The following is a 19,585-nucleotide window of genomic DNA, read 5'->3' as shown; positions in this document are numbered from 1 at the left end:
TGGATTATATTTAACTCGGTATTCAGAGAATTACAAAGTACAACTGTCTTTCAATAAATATGTGGGTTATATTTAAATTCAGTATTGAGAAAATTACATTACAGTACAGTTGATTTGGGAATGATGTGCAATTGTAATATGTCTTTTAATATATTCATTCAAAGGACGTGAATGGATGCAGCCTGAGCCAACAGTTAATTACTTAGCCCTAGTTGTCATTGAGAAGGTGATGGCGAGCTACCTCTTGAGCTGCTGCAGTCCTTGAGGTGTCAATATCCCCAGATTCCTCCTTCTCCAGCCCGTTGTCTTCTCCAATTCTCAGCTTCTTACTTTGTCCCAAACCCCACCTTCTTCACCTAGCTTGTCCTCCTCCTCCTCTCCCACCTTTTTATTGGGACATTTTCCTCCTTCCTTTCCAGTCTCTGCTCGAAATGTTGAATTTTGATTCCATTCCATAGATGCTGCCTGACCTATCGAGTTCTTCCACCATTTTGTGTGCGTTGCTCAGAGAGAGAAGTCCAGAATTTTGACCGAGCAACACTGAAGGAACAGTGATATATTTGGAAATCAGAATGATGAGTGGCTTAGGAGCAACTTTCTAGAGGTGGGGTTCCCTTGCTTTTGATGTCCTTCTCCTTCTTGCTGGTAGAGGTCATGGGTCTGGAAGGTGCTGTCTAAGGAGTCTTGGTGACTTGCTGCAGTGCAACCTGTAGATTACACATAAGGCCACGACTGTGAATCAATGATGGAGTGAGTGAATGACTGCAGGTATGGTGCCTAACAAGTTGGCTACTATGTCCTATATAGTGCCAAGACTCTGGCGTGTTGTTGAAACTGCACTTAACTAGGCAAGAGAAGAGTATGGCATCACACTCCTGACTTGTATGGGTATGGTTAGGTGTATTACTATGAATAAGAAAAATAAAGAATCCTTTATTTAAAAAAATGAGAAAGCCACATATATAATTAAAAAAACAATTAGTGTTAGTGTGTTTGGTGACTATTCACTGTTGGATTTTTTTAAACTGTGGAAGAAGGGTTACTTTACATTTTTGAGGCAACTTGACCTTAATCTTGAAATCTCCCGTGAACTTTTGATGCAAAAGTTTTGATCTGTGCAACACCTTTATAACACTTATAGTGAGAAGTCTGTAAGTGTTTACTAAAGGCTAGCTTACAACTTGCTTTCTGAATGTTAGTTTTGATTTGATAAGCCGAGTTCCAGACGTAGTTGCTAGAAGATGTTTTTGCATCTGCTGTTGAGCAGCAGATGCAAAAAACATCCCCTAGCAAATACGGCTGAAACTATTAGCATTTTCTAGTGGTTTCAAGAATCTCTGACCATCTGGAAGTACTAAGGTGCATAAAACCTGCCTTTAAAGAATTCTTAAACTGATCTTCTAACCTGGACAAGCAGAAGTAATATACTTATGTAAACCAGTGTTTGAGCTTCACCATCAACATTAACAGATTAATGGTGAAAAAAAATGCAAAGATTCAAAGACACTTTGTTTTGCTGGGACCTCCCATTGTTGGGTGCTTGACTTATCTCACACTCCACAGCTTCCTAATGCCTCCTGACAGTATTTCAGAGCAGCATGGCTATATATACTCTTACACATCAGAGGAGAAACTTCAAATAATCTCACTGTGATTTACGTTGGCTTCCTGAGTGAAGTTCTGCTTGAAGTGAGAAAAGCAGAGTTTGGCTAATGGAAAGGAGTGGAACTTCCAAAGTTCCAGAGAAGATGCCTGGCCTGTGCCTGGGTAAACCTTTGAATAAATTTTATTTTCAAGATTGCTAATAAATACCTCTTCTCATACTCCAACTAGGTGAGCAAATTACATCCTTCCAGAATTGGGTGTTTGCTGTTTCAATGGCTCGATGTAACAGTGGTTGGTGATAGTGTTGGCTGGTCTGCTAAATCATAATTGAATCATCCTACAGTGAGTTCTGTTTTAAAGTCTTATATCTTTACCAAATAATTGACTATATACTCAATGGCCACTTCATTAAGTACCTCCTGTAACTAATAAAGTAGCCACTGATTGTATGTGCATGGTCTTCTGCAGCTGTAGACCATCTACTTCAAGTTTCGACATGTGCATTCAGAAATGCTCTTTTGCACACCACTGTTGTAACATGTGGTTATTTGAGTTACTATTGCCTTCCTGTATGCTTGAACCAGTCTGTCCATACTCCTGACCTCTCTCATTAACAAGGCATTTTTGCTCCCAGATCTGCCACTCACTGGATGTTTTTTTGTTTCTCGCACCATTCTCTGAAAACTCTGGAGACTATTGTACTTGAAAATTGCAGGAGGTCAGTAGTTTCGGAGTTATTCAATCTACCCTGTATGGCACCAATAATCATACCACGGTCGGAGTCACTGAAATCTTATTTCTTCCCCTTTCTGATGTTTGGTCTGAACAACAACTGAACCTCCTGACCACGTCTGTGTTCATTAGGTTGCTGCCATATGACTGTCTGATTAGATATTTTCTTTCTTTTTTTTAATTTTATTTTTATTTGGATAAGGAGTTCACAATTATCATGTACTTTTTTCACACATATAACCTTTTCCATTTTTTTATATGTATAAAACTACAATTATTTATACATTCTTAAGTACACATTGAGATGATATAAAAGCAAAATAAATATTTAAATAGATAATTATGTACTGTGGTAAATCTAACCTATTAGGCTAAGTAATGAAATTAGTTGTTAAGAAAAATGGTAATAATAGTTTCCATACAACCCCTCTGGACCATTTCCACTGGTCCAAAATGTTGCATACAAGCCTATATACCAACCATTGTAGGTGTTTATATCCCAATTTGTTCGTGCTTGTTCCTGCCCGCAGACATAATTATCCAATCCCTATGTACTTATTTACTTAATTTTTTCATTTTTTTTATCCCTTTCCCAAATCTTTCCCTTTACTTGTGTTAATTCTCTATTTTCCAAAAAAAAACAACAAACATTTAGACTAGGGGTGCTTACGTTAGCAATATTACTGTGTTGATGAGAAGAGCAATATAAATCATTAGGAGAGTCATCTAAAGTCTGCTCGCATTGGGGTTATATATTCAATCCATTTATTCCAGATTTGATAAAATGTTTCTTTTTGAGTTCTCAGGGAGTAGGTCAACTTTTCCATTTTAAATATTTCCAAGATAATTTCGTACCAATCTTCTAATGTAGGTGGTATTGGATTTAGCCATTTTCTAGTGATTGATTTCTTACTTGCCGCTAAGAGGGCCTGCAGCAACTTTATATCTTCCTTCTGTTCAAGGAACAATACATGCCCCAAATAGAGCGTCTCAAAGTTCAGAGGTATCTGGGACCTAAGTACCTTAACTAATGTTCTATGAATACCTTCCCAAAATAGACTTAATTTAGGGCAATCCCAGAAAATATGAAAATGATTTGCCTCCTTGGAGCCGCACCTTCTCCAACACATCACATTTGTATCTTTATAGTTTTCCTGATATGGGGTCTTGAAGTATCTTATAATGTTTTTCCAACAATGTTCTCTCCAAGTCAAAGAATTAGTCGAGGACCATTGAAAGCTGCAGATTTTCCCCCAAGCCTCCTCTGAAAGTACCAACCCCGCTTCTTTCTCCCACTTCTCTTTAATATACAGTGTATTTACATTTTTAGCATGGGAGAGTGCATTATATAGGCGAGAAACTGATTTACTAGGTATTGAACTGCAAGCCGAATTCAGAATCTTGAAAAATTCTAATTCTACTGTTGATAGGTCTGTATATCTACAACTCTGGTTAACATAGTTTCGTATTTGAAGGTACCTAAAAAAGTCATTATGTTCTAGGCCATGTTTGTCCTGCAGGATTTGGAAACTTTGTAATACTCTTTTATCTATAAATGAGAGGTAGGTTGTAAGACCTTTCTTTATCCATAGCTCAAATCTTTTATCTCCTCTGTTGGGAAGGAATTCGGTATCATATGCACACCATCTAAAGAGTTTTAACATGTTATTAATTCCACATGAATTAACCACCTTCTGCCATACTTTTAATGTAAGATTTATCCAAGCATTATTAAATTTTTCCAACTGGGCCATCAATCCTTTGTCAGCTATTGAGGCCTGAAGAGGAAAACTGTCAACTAATCCAAATTCTATTTCCTTCCATCTAGCCTTATATTCCCTATTACATCAATATAACAGAGGGGTTATCTGTGAGGCATAAAAATAATTTCTCAGGCAAGGAAGAACCATACCTCCTCCTTCCTTCCCTAACTGTAAGGTGTTATATCGAATTCTAGGTTTCCTTCCTTGCCAAATGAAGCGGGAAATCCATTTGTCCCATTCCCTGAATTGATTATCATCCACCTCCACTGGTAAAGTACGGAAAAGATATAATAACCGAGGAAGAATATTCATTTTTATAGTATTTATCCTTGAATTTAAACTTAAAAAGGGGATAAGATTCCATCTATGCATATCTGCTTTTATCTCTGAGATTAATGGCCCATAATTTACCTGTGACAGTGTTGAAAGATCCTTCGGCAGGGTTACTCCTAAATATTTTAATGATTTAGCTTCCCACTTAAGATCGTATGTATCCTGCAATTTTTTGGATGGTGTATAATTTAGGGACATAACCTGCGTTTTCTTTACATTTATTTTATAACCTGATATTTTCCCAAAGTCATCCAACAGTGTAAACAATCCTATAAATGATTTTTCTGGTTCACTCAGATAGACCAAAACATCATCTGCAAATAACGCCACTTTCTGTTCAATCCCTGCCACCTTGATACCTTTTACAATTTCGCTCTGTCTTATTAGTTGGGCAAGTGGTTCAATATATAGCGCAAAAAGGAGAGGAGAAATTGGGCATCCCTGTCTAGTGCCTCTCTCTAAAATGAAGGAGTCAGAGAGGTCCCCATTTATCTTAATTCGGGCTGTTGGGCTGTCATACAGAGTCTGAATTACTTTAATAAACCTTTCTTGAAAGCCGAATCTTCCTAACACTCTGTATAGGAATGCCCAACTAACCGAATCAAAAGCTTTCTCAGCGTCCAATCCTACTACCATTGTCTCTGTCTCGTTCTTATTAACCTGTTCTAATATGTGCAGAGTTCTCCTTATGTTGTCCTGTGTTTGTCTTTGTTGAATAAATCCAGTCTGGTCTAAATGGATTAGGCCAGGTAAAAGCTTTTCCAATCTGCGCGCTAATACAGATGTAAATAGTTTGTAATCTAAATTAAGCACACTAATTGGCCGATAATTGCCACATTCTAGTTTATCTTTACCCTCTTTAGGAATAACTGAAATAATCGCTTCTCTCCAGGAAGGTGGAGTTTCTCCTCTCTGCAAGATCCAATTAAAGGTGTTAAGTAGTAATGGGGCTAACTGTGTCTTCAGGGACTTGTACCACTCTGAGGTAAACCCATCAGAACCCGGGGACTTTCCAGCCTTTAACCTAGAGATGGCCACGTTCAGTTCTTTGACAATTACTGGTTCTAATAAACTTTCATTTTGTAAATCTGTAAGTTTAGGTAGATCTAAAAAATTCAATACACTGTCTATATAGGGCTCATTGGGGGCCCGGGGTTGGGAGTACAGCTCTCGATAATACGTTTCAAAACTCTCTTGAATTTTCCCTATTGTACTCTCCACAAGCTTTGTCTTTGGATTCTTTATTTTATGAATTGTATTGTCTGCTTGTTGTTTTTGTAATTTATATGCTAATAATCTAGCTGATTTACCTCCTACTTCATAATTCTTTTGTCTCAGGTAAAGAAAATTTCTTTGAGTTTCCAACGTATAAATATCATCAATTTCACTTTGCAATTTCCTAATTTCCTGTTTTCGATTTGAATTACTTTTGTTGCTATCTCCTACTTGAAGTTGTTTTAATTTTCCTTGAAGGTCTGCTAATTTTTGTGCATTGATTTTTTTCATGTGAGTAGTAATGGAAATAATTCTCCCTCTCAGTACAGCTTTCAATGTATCCCATAAAATCACTGGTGATGTTTCTCCCGTGTCATTAAGGTCTAGATATTCTTTGATTTCTCCCCTTAATCTCTCCATTACTTTTGGGTTATTAAGTATATGTGAGTTTAGCCTCCATAGTGTTTTCCTCATTTTCCTTTCCAGGATTAGAGACATAGAGACTGGGCTATGATCCGACAGATCAATTGTTGCAATATTACAGTTTTTTATCCTGAGTCTATCTGTATTAAAGATAAAGAAATAGTCTATCCTTGAATAGGCTGAATGAGGGAAAGAGTAATATGTATAATCTTTACTAGTAGGGTGTAATTCCCTCCAGACATCTATAATTCCCAACTCCTCCATCAATGAATTCACTTTCTGAGTCAGAGGTTTATTCTGAGTAACTATTCTTGAAGAATCTAATATAGGATTTAATCTAATATTAAAATCCCCTCCACAAATTACTACCCCTCGAGAACTGACCATTACGTCAAAAATGTGTCTATAAAATGACCATTCACTACCTGGAGGAGCATAAACATTCAACAATGTTATTTCTGTACCTTCTATTCTTCCTGTGATTTTTACAAACCGTCCTTCTTTGTCTCTAGTCTCCGAAATATGTTCATAATTAAGAGTACTTGATATTAAAGTAGCTACCCCTCTTTTGTGACTCAATTTATATGATGAATAAAATACATGCTTAAAGCCCATTCTTTTTAATTTTCCATGTTCAGATTGGCTCATATGTGTTTCCTGGAGGAAAGCTATTTGTGCCCTCTCTTTTTTCAATTTAGACATAATCTTATTTCTTTTAATTGGATTCAAAACCCCATTAACATTATAGGAAATTATTTTTACCAATTCAGTTTGCATTTTTCTCTAGTAGAAAAAAAGCACTCTCCTTTTCTAACCAAACAGTAAGCAATCCCTTCTCAACAGTAAACCAAAACATATAACCACACCCCAGACATTTCTGAACGTATAACATTTGAAAATTTTCCCCGACTTCCCACAGTGAGGCCTGAGCACCGACCCGCCTCAGTTCAGAGGGATAACCTCTATCTTCACCCTGTGTTAGAGGGCCCTCAGCAGTTTGAATAATCATAGAGAATTTTCTCCTATTTATGTCTCGACCATATTGCTATCATTCAAGTTATTCCGCCTAGATTATTTTCAGTTACCAGTTTTCATTTTACTTTTAAGTCCGATTAGATATTTTCATTAACAACCAGGTATACCTAATAAAGAGACCACTGAGTGTAGTTTCTCTAAAATAAATACTTTTGATCTATTGGAAATACCAAGTATTAATCTTTGACTTGTTTCTACATCCTCAGGCCATGCACCTCCAGACTACAAATTGATGTCAGTTCATGTGATGATTCGCCATGGTGACAGATATCCTCTCTATGCTATTCCAAAAACGAAAGCACCTGCCATTGACTGTACATTGATCCCTGGCAGGTAAGTTTATTTACAGACTATTTTCATTTAATATTGGATTGAATTGATGATGGTGAGGGAGGGATGTGAGTTCAGAACCAACTATTAAAATATATGAACTTAATTTATCTGTGTATTCTACATAATGCTTAGTACAAATTCTTGATTGATGCTGCATGACAAAGTGTGGAGTGGCATTAGGTTCCCTGTTGGGGACTACAGAATATATCAAACTTCCTTTTTGTTTACCATTTTAGGTACTTTCTGTCTCTGCTTTTCCTTCAGCTTTATTGCTAACTGTGGCCTTACGTACAGCTGCTGTGATCAGCACGTAGCAGTGAGATGTAGTGTCATGGGAAGCTGTTGATATTAAATATTAAGTGACCATGATAACTACCACTGATGTTGCCAAAAATATACCAGTCAAACTGGCACCTACAATAAGTGTATATGTCCATCACCTTAGACATCACCTTGATCCTAAGGATGAAGCAAGATCAACACATGAACCATGGAATGAATGGATAATGAAAATTCGAGAAATTAAAGTGTGAGGAATTGGCCAATAAACAATGTAAAAAAGATGGGGTGGCCAGTCTTTGGAGTTCTGGAAAAGGAAGAATGCGATGTTGTCTATCTTCTTTTAGACTGGAGAATATAACAATGCCCTGAAAACTGTTTCTAATTCAGTGATATGAAGAATACTGGCTGATTTAGGTCTTGGAGATGAAACAGGACAAGCAGCTAATGTGCAAATTGTGGAAAACCGGGAAATAAGAATCAAACACGAGGAATTCTGCAGATGCTGGAAATTCAAGCAACACACATAAAGTTTCAACTTTGAAATAAGAATCAAGTTTTGCTGGTTATGACAACAAAACCTATCACCAGCAATGCTGAGAAAGAGGTTTCCAGCTTAATGGCATCTTTCAGCACTGTCCATGGCTCTTCCAGTACACATTCTAGAAACCTTTTAAATGTAATGAGGGTTTCTGCCTCTTGAACTCTTTCAGGCAAGGAGTTCCGACCCCTACTATCCTCTGGGGCAAGACCTCCTACTAATTTCTTTTACTATTTGACCCCAGGTTGTTGACCCTTTTGCTGAAAGAAATGAGTCCCTCCTTCTAATTCTGTTTAGGTTCTTCATAAATTTTATAGATCTCAGTAACGTCTCTTCTCGGTTTCCTTTGCTGCAAAGAAAACAAGTCTTGAATCTTTTATCTTAGCTAAAAATTTTAAACCAGGTAACATCATCTATTTTCTATATTTTCTCCACACTGACTCCAGTGTAGTTGAGTCTGTCCTGTATACTGACAGACAGATCTGTATGCCGTACCCAAGCTGTGACCTAACTAGTGTTTTATATTCTATTACTTGGCTATATCAGGAAAGTATTCCATATCCCTTATTAACCACCTTATTGATTTGTCCTCTCTGACATCACTTCAAGCTCCCTCTTTTCAAGTGTTCTTTAATTTTATTTTGTTCAGTAGGATTTCTTCAGCTCTTTGATATCCAGCATAGAAGCAGGGAGCTTTTCAGTCTTTTCGTCATGATGAACTGCAAGTAAAGGTACCTGCTGCATTGTACTATATATCTTACGGTCTCCTTGTCTGATGCCTCACACCTTTGTGTCCCCCAGTTCATTGTATGAACCCTTGCTTTGTTGGACACTTCATTTTTTGCATTAAATTCCATTTGAAATTGTTCTACCTGATTGACCGCTCCAGTGTTATTCCTCCCGCCCCTCCAGTCAAAAGCTTTCCTCTATTTTTTGTCAGCCCCAGGAATTACTGTTGTCACATCTGCAAATTGCTTATTATACAGTACTACTTTTTGCCTTCTGTTGCTCAGCTAGTTTTGGATCAAATTTACCACTGTATTCTGGATTCCATGGACTAGGACATCAGGCATGGTTAATTGATACGTTGAAGACTAAAAGGCAGTTCAATTATGTTACATTAAATCAGCAGTAAATGCTCATTAAAATTATGCAATTGAGATAATGTTTGAAATTGGAATAAGTAACTGAGGTTACTTTATATTTGTAGTCCAAAGATTACTGATGCTGAAGAATTACTTTAAATTAAAAGGTTTTTTACTGTTCCATTTTATCTCCCTCCGCTCTCCCCCTCCCTCCCCATCTTTGTCTTCCTCGCTCCCCTAATCCTTCCTGCATCTCTGATTGGGTATTCTACTCTCTTCCATTTCCTTCATGTTCCTTGAGGTATTCGTTGCAAAATCAATCAGTCTGGTTTTTAATTGCTTGTTTCCCCTATAAACTCAGAACACAGAATCCCTTTGGAGGGCAATGCACCGTTTCCATCAATTGGAATGATACAGCACTACAATTAAGTCATCGTTTGTTTACAAGCCTTTAGTTACAGAGATTTGCATTCCCTATCATACTAGTTTCCATTTGAAATGAATGGTGAGTTCCTCAATTGATGCATAACACTGGAAAAGAATCATTATTCACTGCATGCAAATAATGGAGCTCATTCCTTTCCCTGAGAATTGCAAGTGTGTAAAATCAATGTGTTTACTATTTTGCACAATTTGCAGTATTCAAAGCATTTTCCAGGATTTCTAATTATTTCTTAGGTATGTACTTCTCTTTCATAAAAGGATCTGAAAGTTGAAGTGTAGTCATTTAATTTTAAAGTCTTCTCTTTTTTTCCACTTTTGTTTCCAATGGCAAGGACAATCTTCTTTCTTACACTTTACACAGACTGCACAATATCCTAAAATGACAACTACCTACATAAAATTTGATGGAAATTCCAACACCTCCACTTGTCTTGGACAGGATTTTTGCCAAATCTTGTATCCACTGCTCAGACAGAATTCAGTGCTTCAGCAGCCAATGTACATTAAATAAACTTAAAAAAAAATTTTTTTTACCTTCTCAAGTTCAGGTTAACAGTTCAGATCCTCACCCATAAGAAACCTTATGAAACTAGCAATACAAAGTACCAATTAGCAAGGATATCAGATGAAATATTACTTGTGATACACAAATAAGTCAGTTATCCCTTGAACAAGAAACTTAAGGATGGGTTTATGCAGAATTAATTATTATAATGTTTAATTTGCCCATAAAATATTTTCAATTAAGGGATATTTCACTGCAGTACTTGGTTCATATATGTTAACAATAACATTTGTTCTTGTCTGAGTGCATACTTAGGTTAACTGACTGAACAAATTTGACAATCTCTCTTTAGAAATTCAAACTCCAGTGAACAAAGGTTCATTTAACCCTATTCCACTAATCTTCAATGTATTTTTTGTGCTTGCTTATCTGGATGTATCAGATACATTAAGATGGTGCAATAATGGGTGAGTCTTTGAGCGCAGCTTCATGGGTATTATCAAATATTCCAATTTAAGACTACTACAGCTGAAATTCACAGTCACAGCCATGGGTTCTTTGAGTAAGCAACATTGTTTTAAGACATTTAAAAAATTATTGATCTTCAAAATTGGCAGATGCTGGACAGCAGACTCAGGTCATGAGTGCAGTTCCCCTTAAAGAAAATGGAAACGTGAAAGACGTGCTGGGCTACAGGTACGATGGAAATGCAGAGGCCTTAGATCCCCACTTCCGACTATCCAACTGGCAAATATACAGTCCTGGAAAAATAAAATTGAAGACCTCAGAGGAGATTGTAGTACCAGAGGGATATCAGGGACTGCTTCACGAAATGCCTCCGCCATTTTGAATGCAGCACTACAGAATGATGGCTTCACCATTCATCGTAAATTCATCAGTCAAGTTTTTTTAAATGCAGCGGGGAAGTATGCTTAATGTTTAACTCATGGTGGTGCGCAGATGTGTCGGTTCCTTCTCAGTCTTGCTGACCCAAGCTGGAACACCTAGCAGTAAAACGTCATCCATTTAGGGAGTTTTCGACCACCATTCTGGTAGTGGTGTACTTTTCACCTCAGGTCAACATCAGGCCAGCACTGGAGGAGCTGTGCGCCGTGATCAGCAGGCACGGAACACTACACCTTCATGTCTTTCCTATCATTCTGGGGGATTGCAACCAGGCCATCTTGAAGCATTGTCTGAACAACTATCACCTACATATTGCTCATGGAACAAGAGGAGCCAAAACACTTGACCACTGTTATACCACCATCAAGAACACTTGCCTTGTCATTCCACGTCTGCACTTTGGAAAGTCCAATCACCTGGCTGTACTCCTACTCCTGGCACGTGGGCAGAGACTAAAGACGCAGTACCAGTGGTGAGGACCAAGCAGGTATGGTCACGGGACTGCTTTGAGTTGGTGGACTGAGCAATATTCAGGGTTTCATCTTTGAATCTGAATGACTACACCTTACTTGTCACCAACTTTATGAAGATATGAGTGGATGAGTGTGTGCCTTCGAGAACTTACTGGGCATACCCAAACCAATGGCCGTGGATGAACTAAGAAATTCATCGTCCGGTCAGGACAAGATTTGTGGCATTCAGGACAGATGATCCATGCTAGAAATCCAGATTTTAAGAGTGAATAAATGATTCCGAATGAAGCTAGAGACAAAATTGGATGCATGTTAGCTCTGGCAGGGTTTTCAGGCCATTATTTCCTACAAGGCAAAACTTAATATTGTAAATGGCTGTCATGCTTCAATCCCAGAGGAGCTGAACACCTTTTATGATTGGAAAAGGATCTAGTGTTTTCCTGGCATATAGGACCCATAAATATTCTTGGGCTTCCAGCTGAGTACAGGTACACCCTCTCCTCGTTATATGCGTCTTCAGACTATGCGGATTCACAGTTATGCGAGGAACCTATTTCTACCAATGTCTCATTATATGCGTCCAAAATTCACAGTTATGTGAGGAGCACTGCCTTCCCGCCAATACAAGTCACATGCACATGCTTCACAGTCTCACTGTTGGGATGAAAAGCACCGCTTTCTCGCCAATACAAGTCAGGTGCGCGTGCCTCACAATCTCTCTCCCGCCACTCTCGCATTGGTTTTGGCAAGGTGTGGATGCGTGATCTTAAACTTTTGTTGGTTTTACCTACGGTGCAGTGATTTTGTGCTTGAAATATTTCACTATGCCTCCTAAGCGTCCGATGTCATGTCTTGGGCCGTCAGCCGAGCGGCAGAGAACTGCTTTAACACTTGAAAAAAAGTTGGAAATTATAAACAGCGTGGCATCAGCTGAAGGTAACACAGCTGTGGGACGCTACTGCCAGGAACAGAATTTTGCCTTTAAAGTTCTTTTCTTGCTTGACAACGAGCCAGCCCATCCTAAATATTTGGACAGCATTCATCCTAACATAACAGTGCGTTTCCTGCCGCTTAACACAACATCACTGATTCAACCACTTGACCAAAGTGTAATCCACATTCAAGGCATGCGTATTCTTTTTACGGCGGACAATCTCTCAGATGCTGCAAGCAACAGACGATTTTGAAAATCCTGGGAGTTTACCAACGGTGAGGGAATGGTGGAAGTCGGAACACTTGGCATAAATGGTGATGGATGTGGACTCAGCTTTTCAGTTGTTCCCTGCTGTCAACCCTTCTTCCCTACAAGCAAATTTAAAACAAAATGCTGCCAAGCAAACAACCAGGATCGGAAAAAGCTGCAGAAAGTTACAAACTCAGCCAGCTCCTTCATGGGCACTAGCCTTCCCAGCATCGAGGATGTCTTCAAAAGCCAATCCCTCAAAAAGGAGACATCCATCATTAAGAACCCCCATCATCTAGGATATGCCCTCCTCTCATTACTGCCATCAAGGAGCTACAGGAACCTGAAGACACACACTCAACTGTTAGGATTTGTAACGCCAAAACATACAATTAATTGAAAGGAAAACAGAGAGCCGGGAAGGCGAGTCTAACTTAGGTTTTTTACTTCTAAGCCAAGGTGCCCGTGTATCACGTGTTGAGGCATGACCAACACTCCTCCCTGCTTAGCTATAAACTCTAACTCAATATAGAATGCATCTGAAACTTATGTACACTAAATACTATATACTACTATACAGATATCGACAGCATAGTAATTTTAAATTGTCCCATTCAGGCCCAAAGATGTAATCACTGTGGAGGATTTCTTACTCTTGTGGGATGATGTCTTTCCTGACAAGGGGGATCAATATGCTTCTCAGGTGAGACTTGTGGCTGTGAAACAATCTTAGGTTCTGGGCCCTCCTCCCTGGTGGTTCTAGGAGCTGACTCAAGGACTGCAGGAAGTGGCTCTGACAGCTCTAGCCACTTTCTTCTGTAACACTCTAACAATTGCCACTGCTCTCCTCAACTGATTGACGTGTCGTCTCCGGATGATATCAGACACAATCTCCACTGTGAAGGAGAGTTGTCCAGTTTTGTCTGTAATCTTTCCGAGTACCCACTTTTGATCACCTCTGTAGTTCTTCGCCAGGATTGCTTGTCCAGGAGTGAAACATTGAACCTCCTTGTTTGAGGAGCCCTCAATCTGTCAAGCTCTTTGTCTTGCATACTGCTTCTGAGACTGGGTTTGTGCTTGTTAATGTACTAAGTACGCAACAACAATGTTTTAGGAACAGCTTCTTCTCCATTGCTGTCAAATCTCTGAATGGACAATGAATCCATGTACGCTATCTTTTTTGCTCTCTTTTTGTACTACTTTTTAAATTTAATGTGTGTGTGTATATATATATAAAATTATAATTTGTAGTTTTTTATTATATATTATTATATACTGCTATAAAATAACATATTTCACGACATACACCAGTGCAATTAAACCTGATTTGGATGGCAAACCCAAAATGATGAGGATGCTGGAAATCTGGAATGAAAACAAAAGAAGTGAAATACTTAGGAGTGTTCTCTTGGGGGAGTACTGTAGAATTAACATTAGTTGACCTGAAATGTTAAAGGTTTCTATCTTTATGTATGTTGTGTAACCTGCTCAGCGATTCAAGTTTTCATTTAATCCAAGTGACAAGCCTGGTGCCCAGAATCAACTCCAGGTCATTTATAATTATCTACTTCCATTGTTTTATCATCTATGGAGGGAAATGAATAGTTAACATTTTGGGCTGAGATCCCTCATGATGCTGCTTGACAAGCTGAGTTCCTCCAGCATTTTGTGTGTGTTGCTCAAGATTTCGAGCTTCTGCAGAATCCCTTGTGGCGGACAATTTACATAGCTGTTATCAGCCAAATTTAAAGTGCTGTGCCATCAATCACAGATGATTCAGAAATGTGCACTCATCTGTTGACTTCATATCTTGTGTCAATTTTAATCTCACCCATACAGTCACGGTTTTTTTCCAAGTCGAGGGTGTCTAAAACTAGAGGACATAGGTTTAAGGTGAAAGGGGAAAGATATAAAGGGAATAGGAGAGCAAGTTTTTCACACACAGCGTGATTGGTATATGGAACAAGTTGCAGAGGAAGTGGCAGAGATGGGTACGGTTACAACATTTAAAAGGCATTCAGACAGGTATGTGGCTAGGAAAAGTTTAAATGGAAACAGGCGAAACACAGATTTAGATATGTATTTTGATTAGCATGGACTGTGTTATATAACTCTGACCCTATACAAATAAAGAATACTCAATAATAAAGAATAGTTAAATAGATTCATATCATTTGACCATGACCAAATTAGAATTGCTCATGATCTATTTATTCTGTTCATGTTACCGATTATTCTCTTTCTCAAAGCTAAATTCCTCTGTGTCATTTCAAAGACTTTGTTTCTCTGCTCTGGGCAGATTTCCCCTCATAGTTTTTATGGTTATAGCTAGTTGTTCATTCCCGCTGCATATATGAAATACTGCAGATGCCATAAATGAGACAGAAAATTCTTCACAGTTTGTTGGGTTGCAGCAGAGAGAGTTAAAATTCCAGATTTCTGACTTTTCCTCAGTATTGGCTCAAAGTTGGTTGCATTTAGCTATATACCTGTTTATGGGTGAACTTGAACTTGAAAAGCTAAAGATAATATAAGGGGAAAGGACAGAATAAAATATGTGTGTGTGTGTGCGCGCGCGCGCGCAGACGCACATGTGAGAAAGAGAGAGGAAAGATTTGAAAAATCGTTTATGTTATTTGTGTCTATACATAATTTGGATATCTTTTGATACATTTAAATTCCTAATGGTGATTTTGGAATATAGAAGGTAACCTTGGATCATCTGTATCTCACATTCCTGGATCATGAACAGTGGAAGAATAAGATTGCTATGTCAACAGGGGTCACCACTCTGACAGAAAACAAGACATGGCCAGATCACTGGCACTGCTTGATTGAAGTAAATCTGATACAGAAATTTGAGAGGGATGCAATTTTTTTTGGATATGTATTACAAGAAAGAAATGTTTTGTGCCTCTGAGGGTGGTTTTAATTTATTTCAGAAGAAGAAGAATTGTTTATTGTTGATAAATTTTACAAAAGATTGACAAGGTTTACTTTCTGAATTCCTGGCTTGATACTAGCATTTAAAATACTTGAATGAATGTACAACTTGTCTTCCAAGGAAATCACATACTAAAACAGTTCATATATTTTCTGCCTCTGGAGAAACAGTCATTCTCTTCAGCTTTCATGAAACAAATATAGCTCCCGGTATGATTTAAAAAAAAAAATACTTGTATCAGATCCTGCCATTTCTGTTCCAAAGCATCAGTCTGTGATATTGGTTCAGTTTTACTCTCTCCATTAGCACAGCTAGGATATATCTATTTGGATATGTTCCACACCTCTGCTGTGCCTGTATCGTCATCTGGCTGTATTTTCATTCTTTAATTAGCTTATGTCATTGCTTTTGTTCCAATTTTTCGTTCTCTTTTTGCTCCATTGACCGGTTAATCTTGTTTACAACTTACTCTGATCTCACCCCTGCTCGACCACCAATGATTCTTCAGTTCTATCCATTCCTCCCCAACCTTCTCTACAACGCAAAACTCGCTTACTTTCTCTTTCCCTGTTCTAATGAAAAATCCTCAATCTGAAATGTTAACTCTATTTCTCTTTCCCAGGTTGCTGCTTGAGCCAAGGGCTGTTTCAAGCATTTTCTCTTTTTATAGCATTGTCAATTTTCTTTTTTATTATCTTCTATAAACAAGGAGGATGTGCTTAAGGCGTGAGTGCAGGTGATTTAAGATAGAATATTTTCATCCAGAGGGTGACTGAAATTTGAAACACACTGCCCAGGTGCAGGAGGTTTTTCAACATTTAGGGAATATTTGGATGAGTACCTGAAACACCAGGGCTTTGAAAAGTTTGGTCTAAGTGCAGAAAAATGAGAATAATCCAAATAGATGGCATGGACGCAGAAGGATTAAGGATCAATAAATATGACCTTTCCTTTCCTCTCTACACACACACATTCTCTCCTTTCACTTTTCTATCTGTAGCTTTTCCATTTCTGATGAAATCAATTAAATCCCTTACTCTGTTTCTGTACCTGCACAAACCATCTGTTCTGCTGAGTGTTTCCAATATTTTCTGTTTTATTACAACCTCAGTTTTGTTTTTGTTCAATGTAAACTTAATTCCTATACATGCTTACTTCAATATTTTATCTGGTTTGAAACCTTTTCTAATATTGATGTTCACATCTAGGAGCCACATTAGGGAGATGCAATTACAGCTCGGTGTGTTCCGCAGTTTGGGGTTCAATTCCAGTTCCATTCCATAAGGACTCTCTGCCCATCCTCTCCCCATAGAATGCATGGGTTTTCACCGGGTGCTCCAGTTTCCTCCTACAGACTAAAAACATGCTGGGTAGGTTAATTGGTCATTGTAAATTGTTCCATGGTTAGAGAGGAACCAGGGTTGCGGGGTTGCTGGCCTGGCATGGCTCAAAGGGCCCACACTGTGTTGTATCATTAAATAAATAAAGAAGATGAATCCTAATAACTATTGAATAAACCAGAGACAAGGGAGTACAGATCCTGGAGATCTGGAGCAACATACAAATGACATGGAGGATCTCAATGCGTCAGGCAGCCCCATGGAGGGAAGTCAACCAGTGACATCTCAGGATTGATTAGTCTTGACCCGAAACATTGACTTCATTTCTCTCTATAGATGTTCTGTGACCCACCGAGATCCTCCAGTTCCTTTATGTTTTGCACTGAATAAACCATTCCTTTTTTAAAAACATACTGGGAGACTTATTCATTTCATTGAGGCTGAAAAGGAAGTCTGCTTACCCGTGGGTTGAACTAAGAAATTGCAGGGGTAAAAGGACCCTGATGGCAGTTATATACAGGCCTCCAATCAGCCGCAGTGATGTGGACTACAAATTACAACTGGAAATAGAAAAGGTTTGTCAGAAGGGCAGTGTTATGATAATTGTGAGGGATTTTAACATGCGAGTAGATTGGGAAAATCAGGTCAGCAGTGGATCTCAAGGGAGAGAATTTATAGAATGTCTGCGAGATGGCTTTTTAGAACAGCTTGTTGTTAAGCCCACTAGGGGATCGGCTGTACTGGATTGGGTATTGTGTAATGAACCAGAGGTGATTAGAGAGATTGAGGTGAAGGAACCCTGAGGAGGCAGTGATCATAACATGATTGAGTTCACTGTGAAATTTGAAAAAGAGGAGCCAAAATTTGATGTGTTGGTATTTCAGTGGAGTAAAGGAAATTACAGTGGCATGAGAGAGGAACTGGCCAAAGTTGACTGGAAAGGGACACCGGCAGGAAGGACGGCAGAGCAGCAGTGGCTGGAGTTTATGCGAGAAGTGAGGAAGGTGCAAGACAGGAATATTCCAAAAAAGAAGAAATTTTCCAATGGAAAAAGGATGCAACCGTGGCTGACAAGAGAAGTCACAGCCAAAGTTAAAGCAAAGGAGAGGGCATACAAGGAAGCAAAAATTAGTGGGAAGACAGAGGATTGGGAAGTTTTTAAAAGCTTACAAAAGGAAACTAAGAAGGTCATTAAGAGGCAAAAGATTAACTATGAAAGGAAGCTAGCAAATAATATCAAAGAGGATACTAAAAGCTTTTTCAAGTATATAAAGAGTAAAAGACAGGTGAGTGTAGATATAGGACCGATAGAGAATGATGCTGGAGAAATTGTAATGGGAGATAGGGAGTTAAGGAGATGGCGGAGGAACTGATAGAGTATTTTGCATCTATCTTCACTGAGGAAGACATCAGCAGTATACTGGACACTCAAAGGTGGCAGGGAAGAGAAGTGTGTGCAGTCACAATTACAACAGAGAAAGTACTCAGGAAACTGAATAGTCTGAAGGTAGATAAATCTCCCGGACTAGATGGAATGCACCCTCGTGTTCTGAAGGAAGTAGCTGTGGAGATTGCGGAGGCATTAGCGATGATCTTTCAAAAGTCGATAGATTCTGGCATGGTTCCGGAGGTCTGGAAGATTGCAAATGTCACTCCACTATTTAAGCAGGGGGCAAGGAAGCAAAAAGGAAATTATAGACCTGTTAGCTTGACATCGGTGGTTGGGAAGTTGTTGGACTCGATTGTCAAGGATGAGGTTACAGAGTACCCGGAGGCATATGACAAGATAGGCAGAACTCAGCATGGATTCCTTAAAGGAAAATCCTGCCTGACAAACCTATTACAATTTTTGAGGAAATTACAATTAGGCTAGACAAGGGAGATGCAGTGGATGTTGTACATTTGGATTTTCAGAGGGCCTTTGACAAGGTGCTACACATGAGACAACTTAACAAGATAAGAGCTCATGGAATTACGGGAAAGTTACATACGTGGATAGAGCATTGGCTGATTGGCAGGAAACAGAAAGTGGGAATAAAGGGATCCTATTCTGGTTGGCTGCCGTTTACCAGTGGTGTTCCACAGGGGTCCGTGTTGGGGCTGCTTCTTTTTGCGTTGTACATCAACGATTTGGATTATGGAATAGATGGCTTTGTGGCTAAGTTTGTTGATGATACGAAGATAGGTGGAGGGGCCGGTAGTGCTGAGGAAACGGAGAGTCTGCAGAGAGACTTTGATAGATTGGAAGAATGGGCAAAGAAGTGGCAAATGAAATACAATGTTGGAAAGTATATGGTTATGCACTTTGGCAGAAGAAATAAATAGGCAGACTATTATTTAAATGGGGAGAGATTGCAAAGTTCTGAGATGCAATGGGACTTGGGAGTCCTCTTACAGGAAACCCTTAAGGTTAACCTCCAGGTTGAGTTGGTGGTGAAGAAGGGGA

At 38.8% G+C, this 19,585-nt stretch overlaps 1 protein-coding gene across 2 annotated transcripts in view; it reads left to right on the top strand.

Moving 5' to 3' along the window:
- pxylp1 (2-phosphoxylose phosphatase 1) overlaps positions 1-19,585 on the top strand; it is a 225,308-nt gene that overhangs the window by 183,363 nt on the left and 22,360 nt on the right. For both annotated transcript variants that reach the window (XM_063044918.1, XM_063044917.1), the window contains one exon: positions 7,313-7,439. In XM_063044918.1, coding sequence (XP_062900988.1) covers positions 7,313-7,439 — 127 coding nt within the window. The remainder of the gene's footprint in view (positions 1-7,312; positions 7,440-19,585) is intronic.

The sequence above is a fragment of the Mobula hypostoma genome, chromosome 4 (assembly GCF_963921235.1).
Source record: "Mobula hypostoma chromosome 4, sMobHyp1.1, whole genome shotgun sequence".
NCBI lineage: Eukaryota > Metazoa > Chordata > Chondrichthyes > Myliobatiformes > Myliobatidae > Mobula > Mobula hypostoma.
Note: the sequence above shows the minus strand (reverse complement) of the source record. Positions and strands in the feature narration are given on the sequence as shown.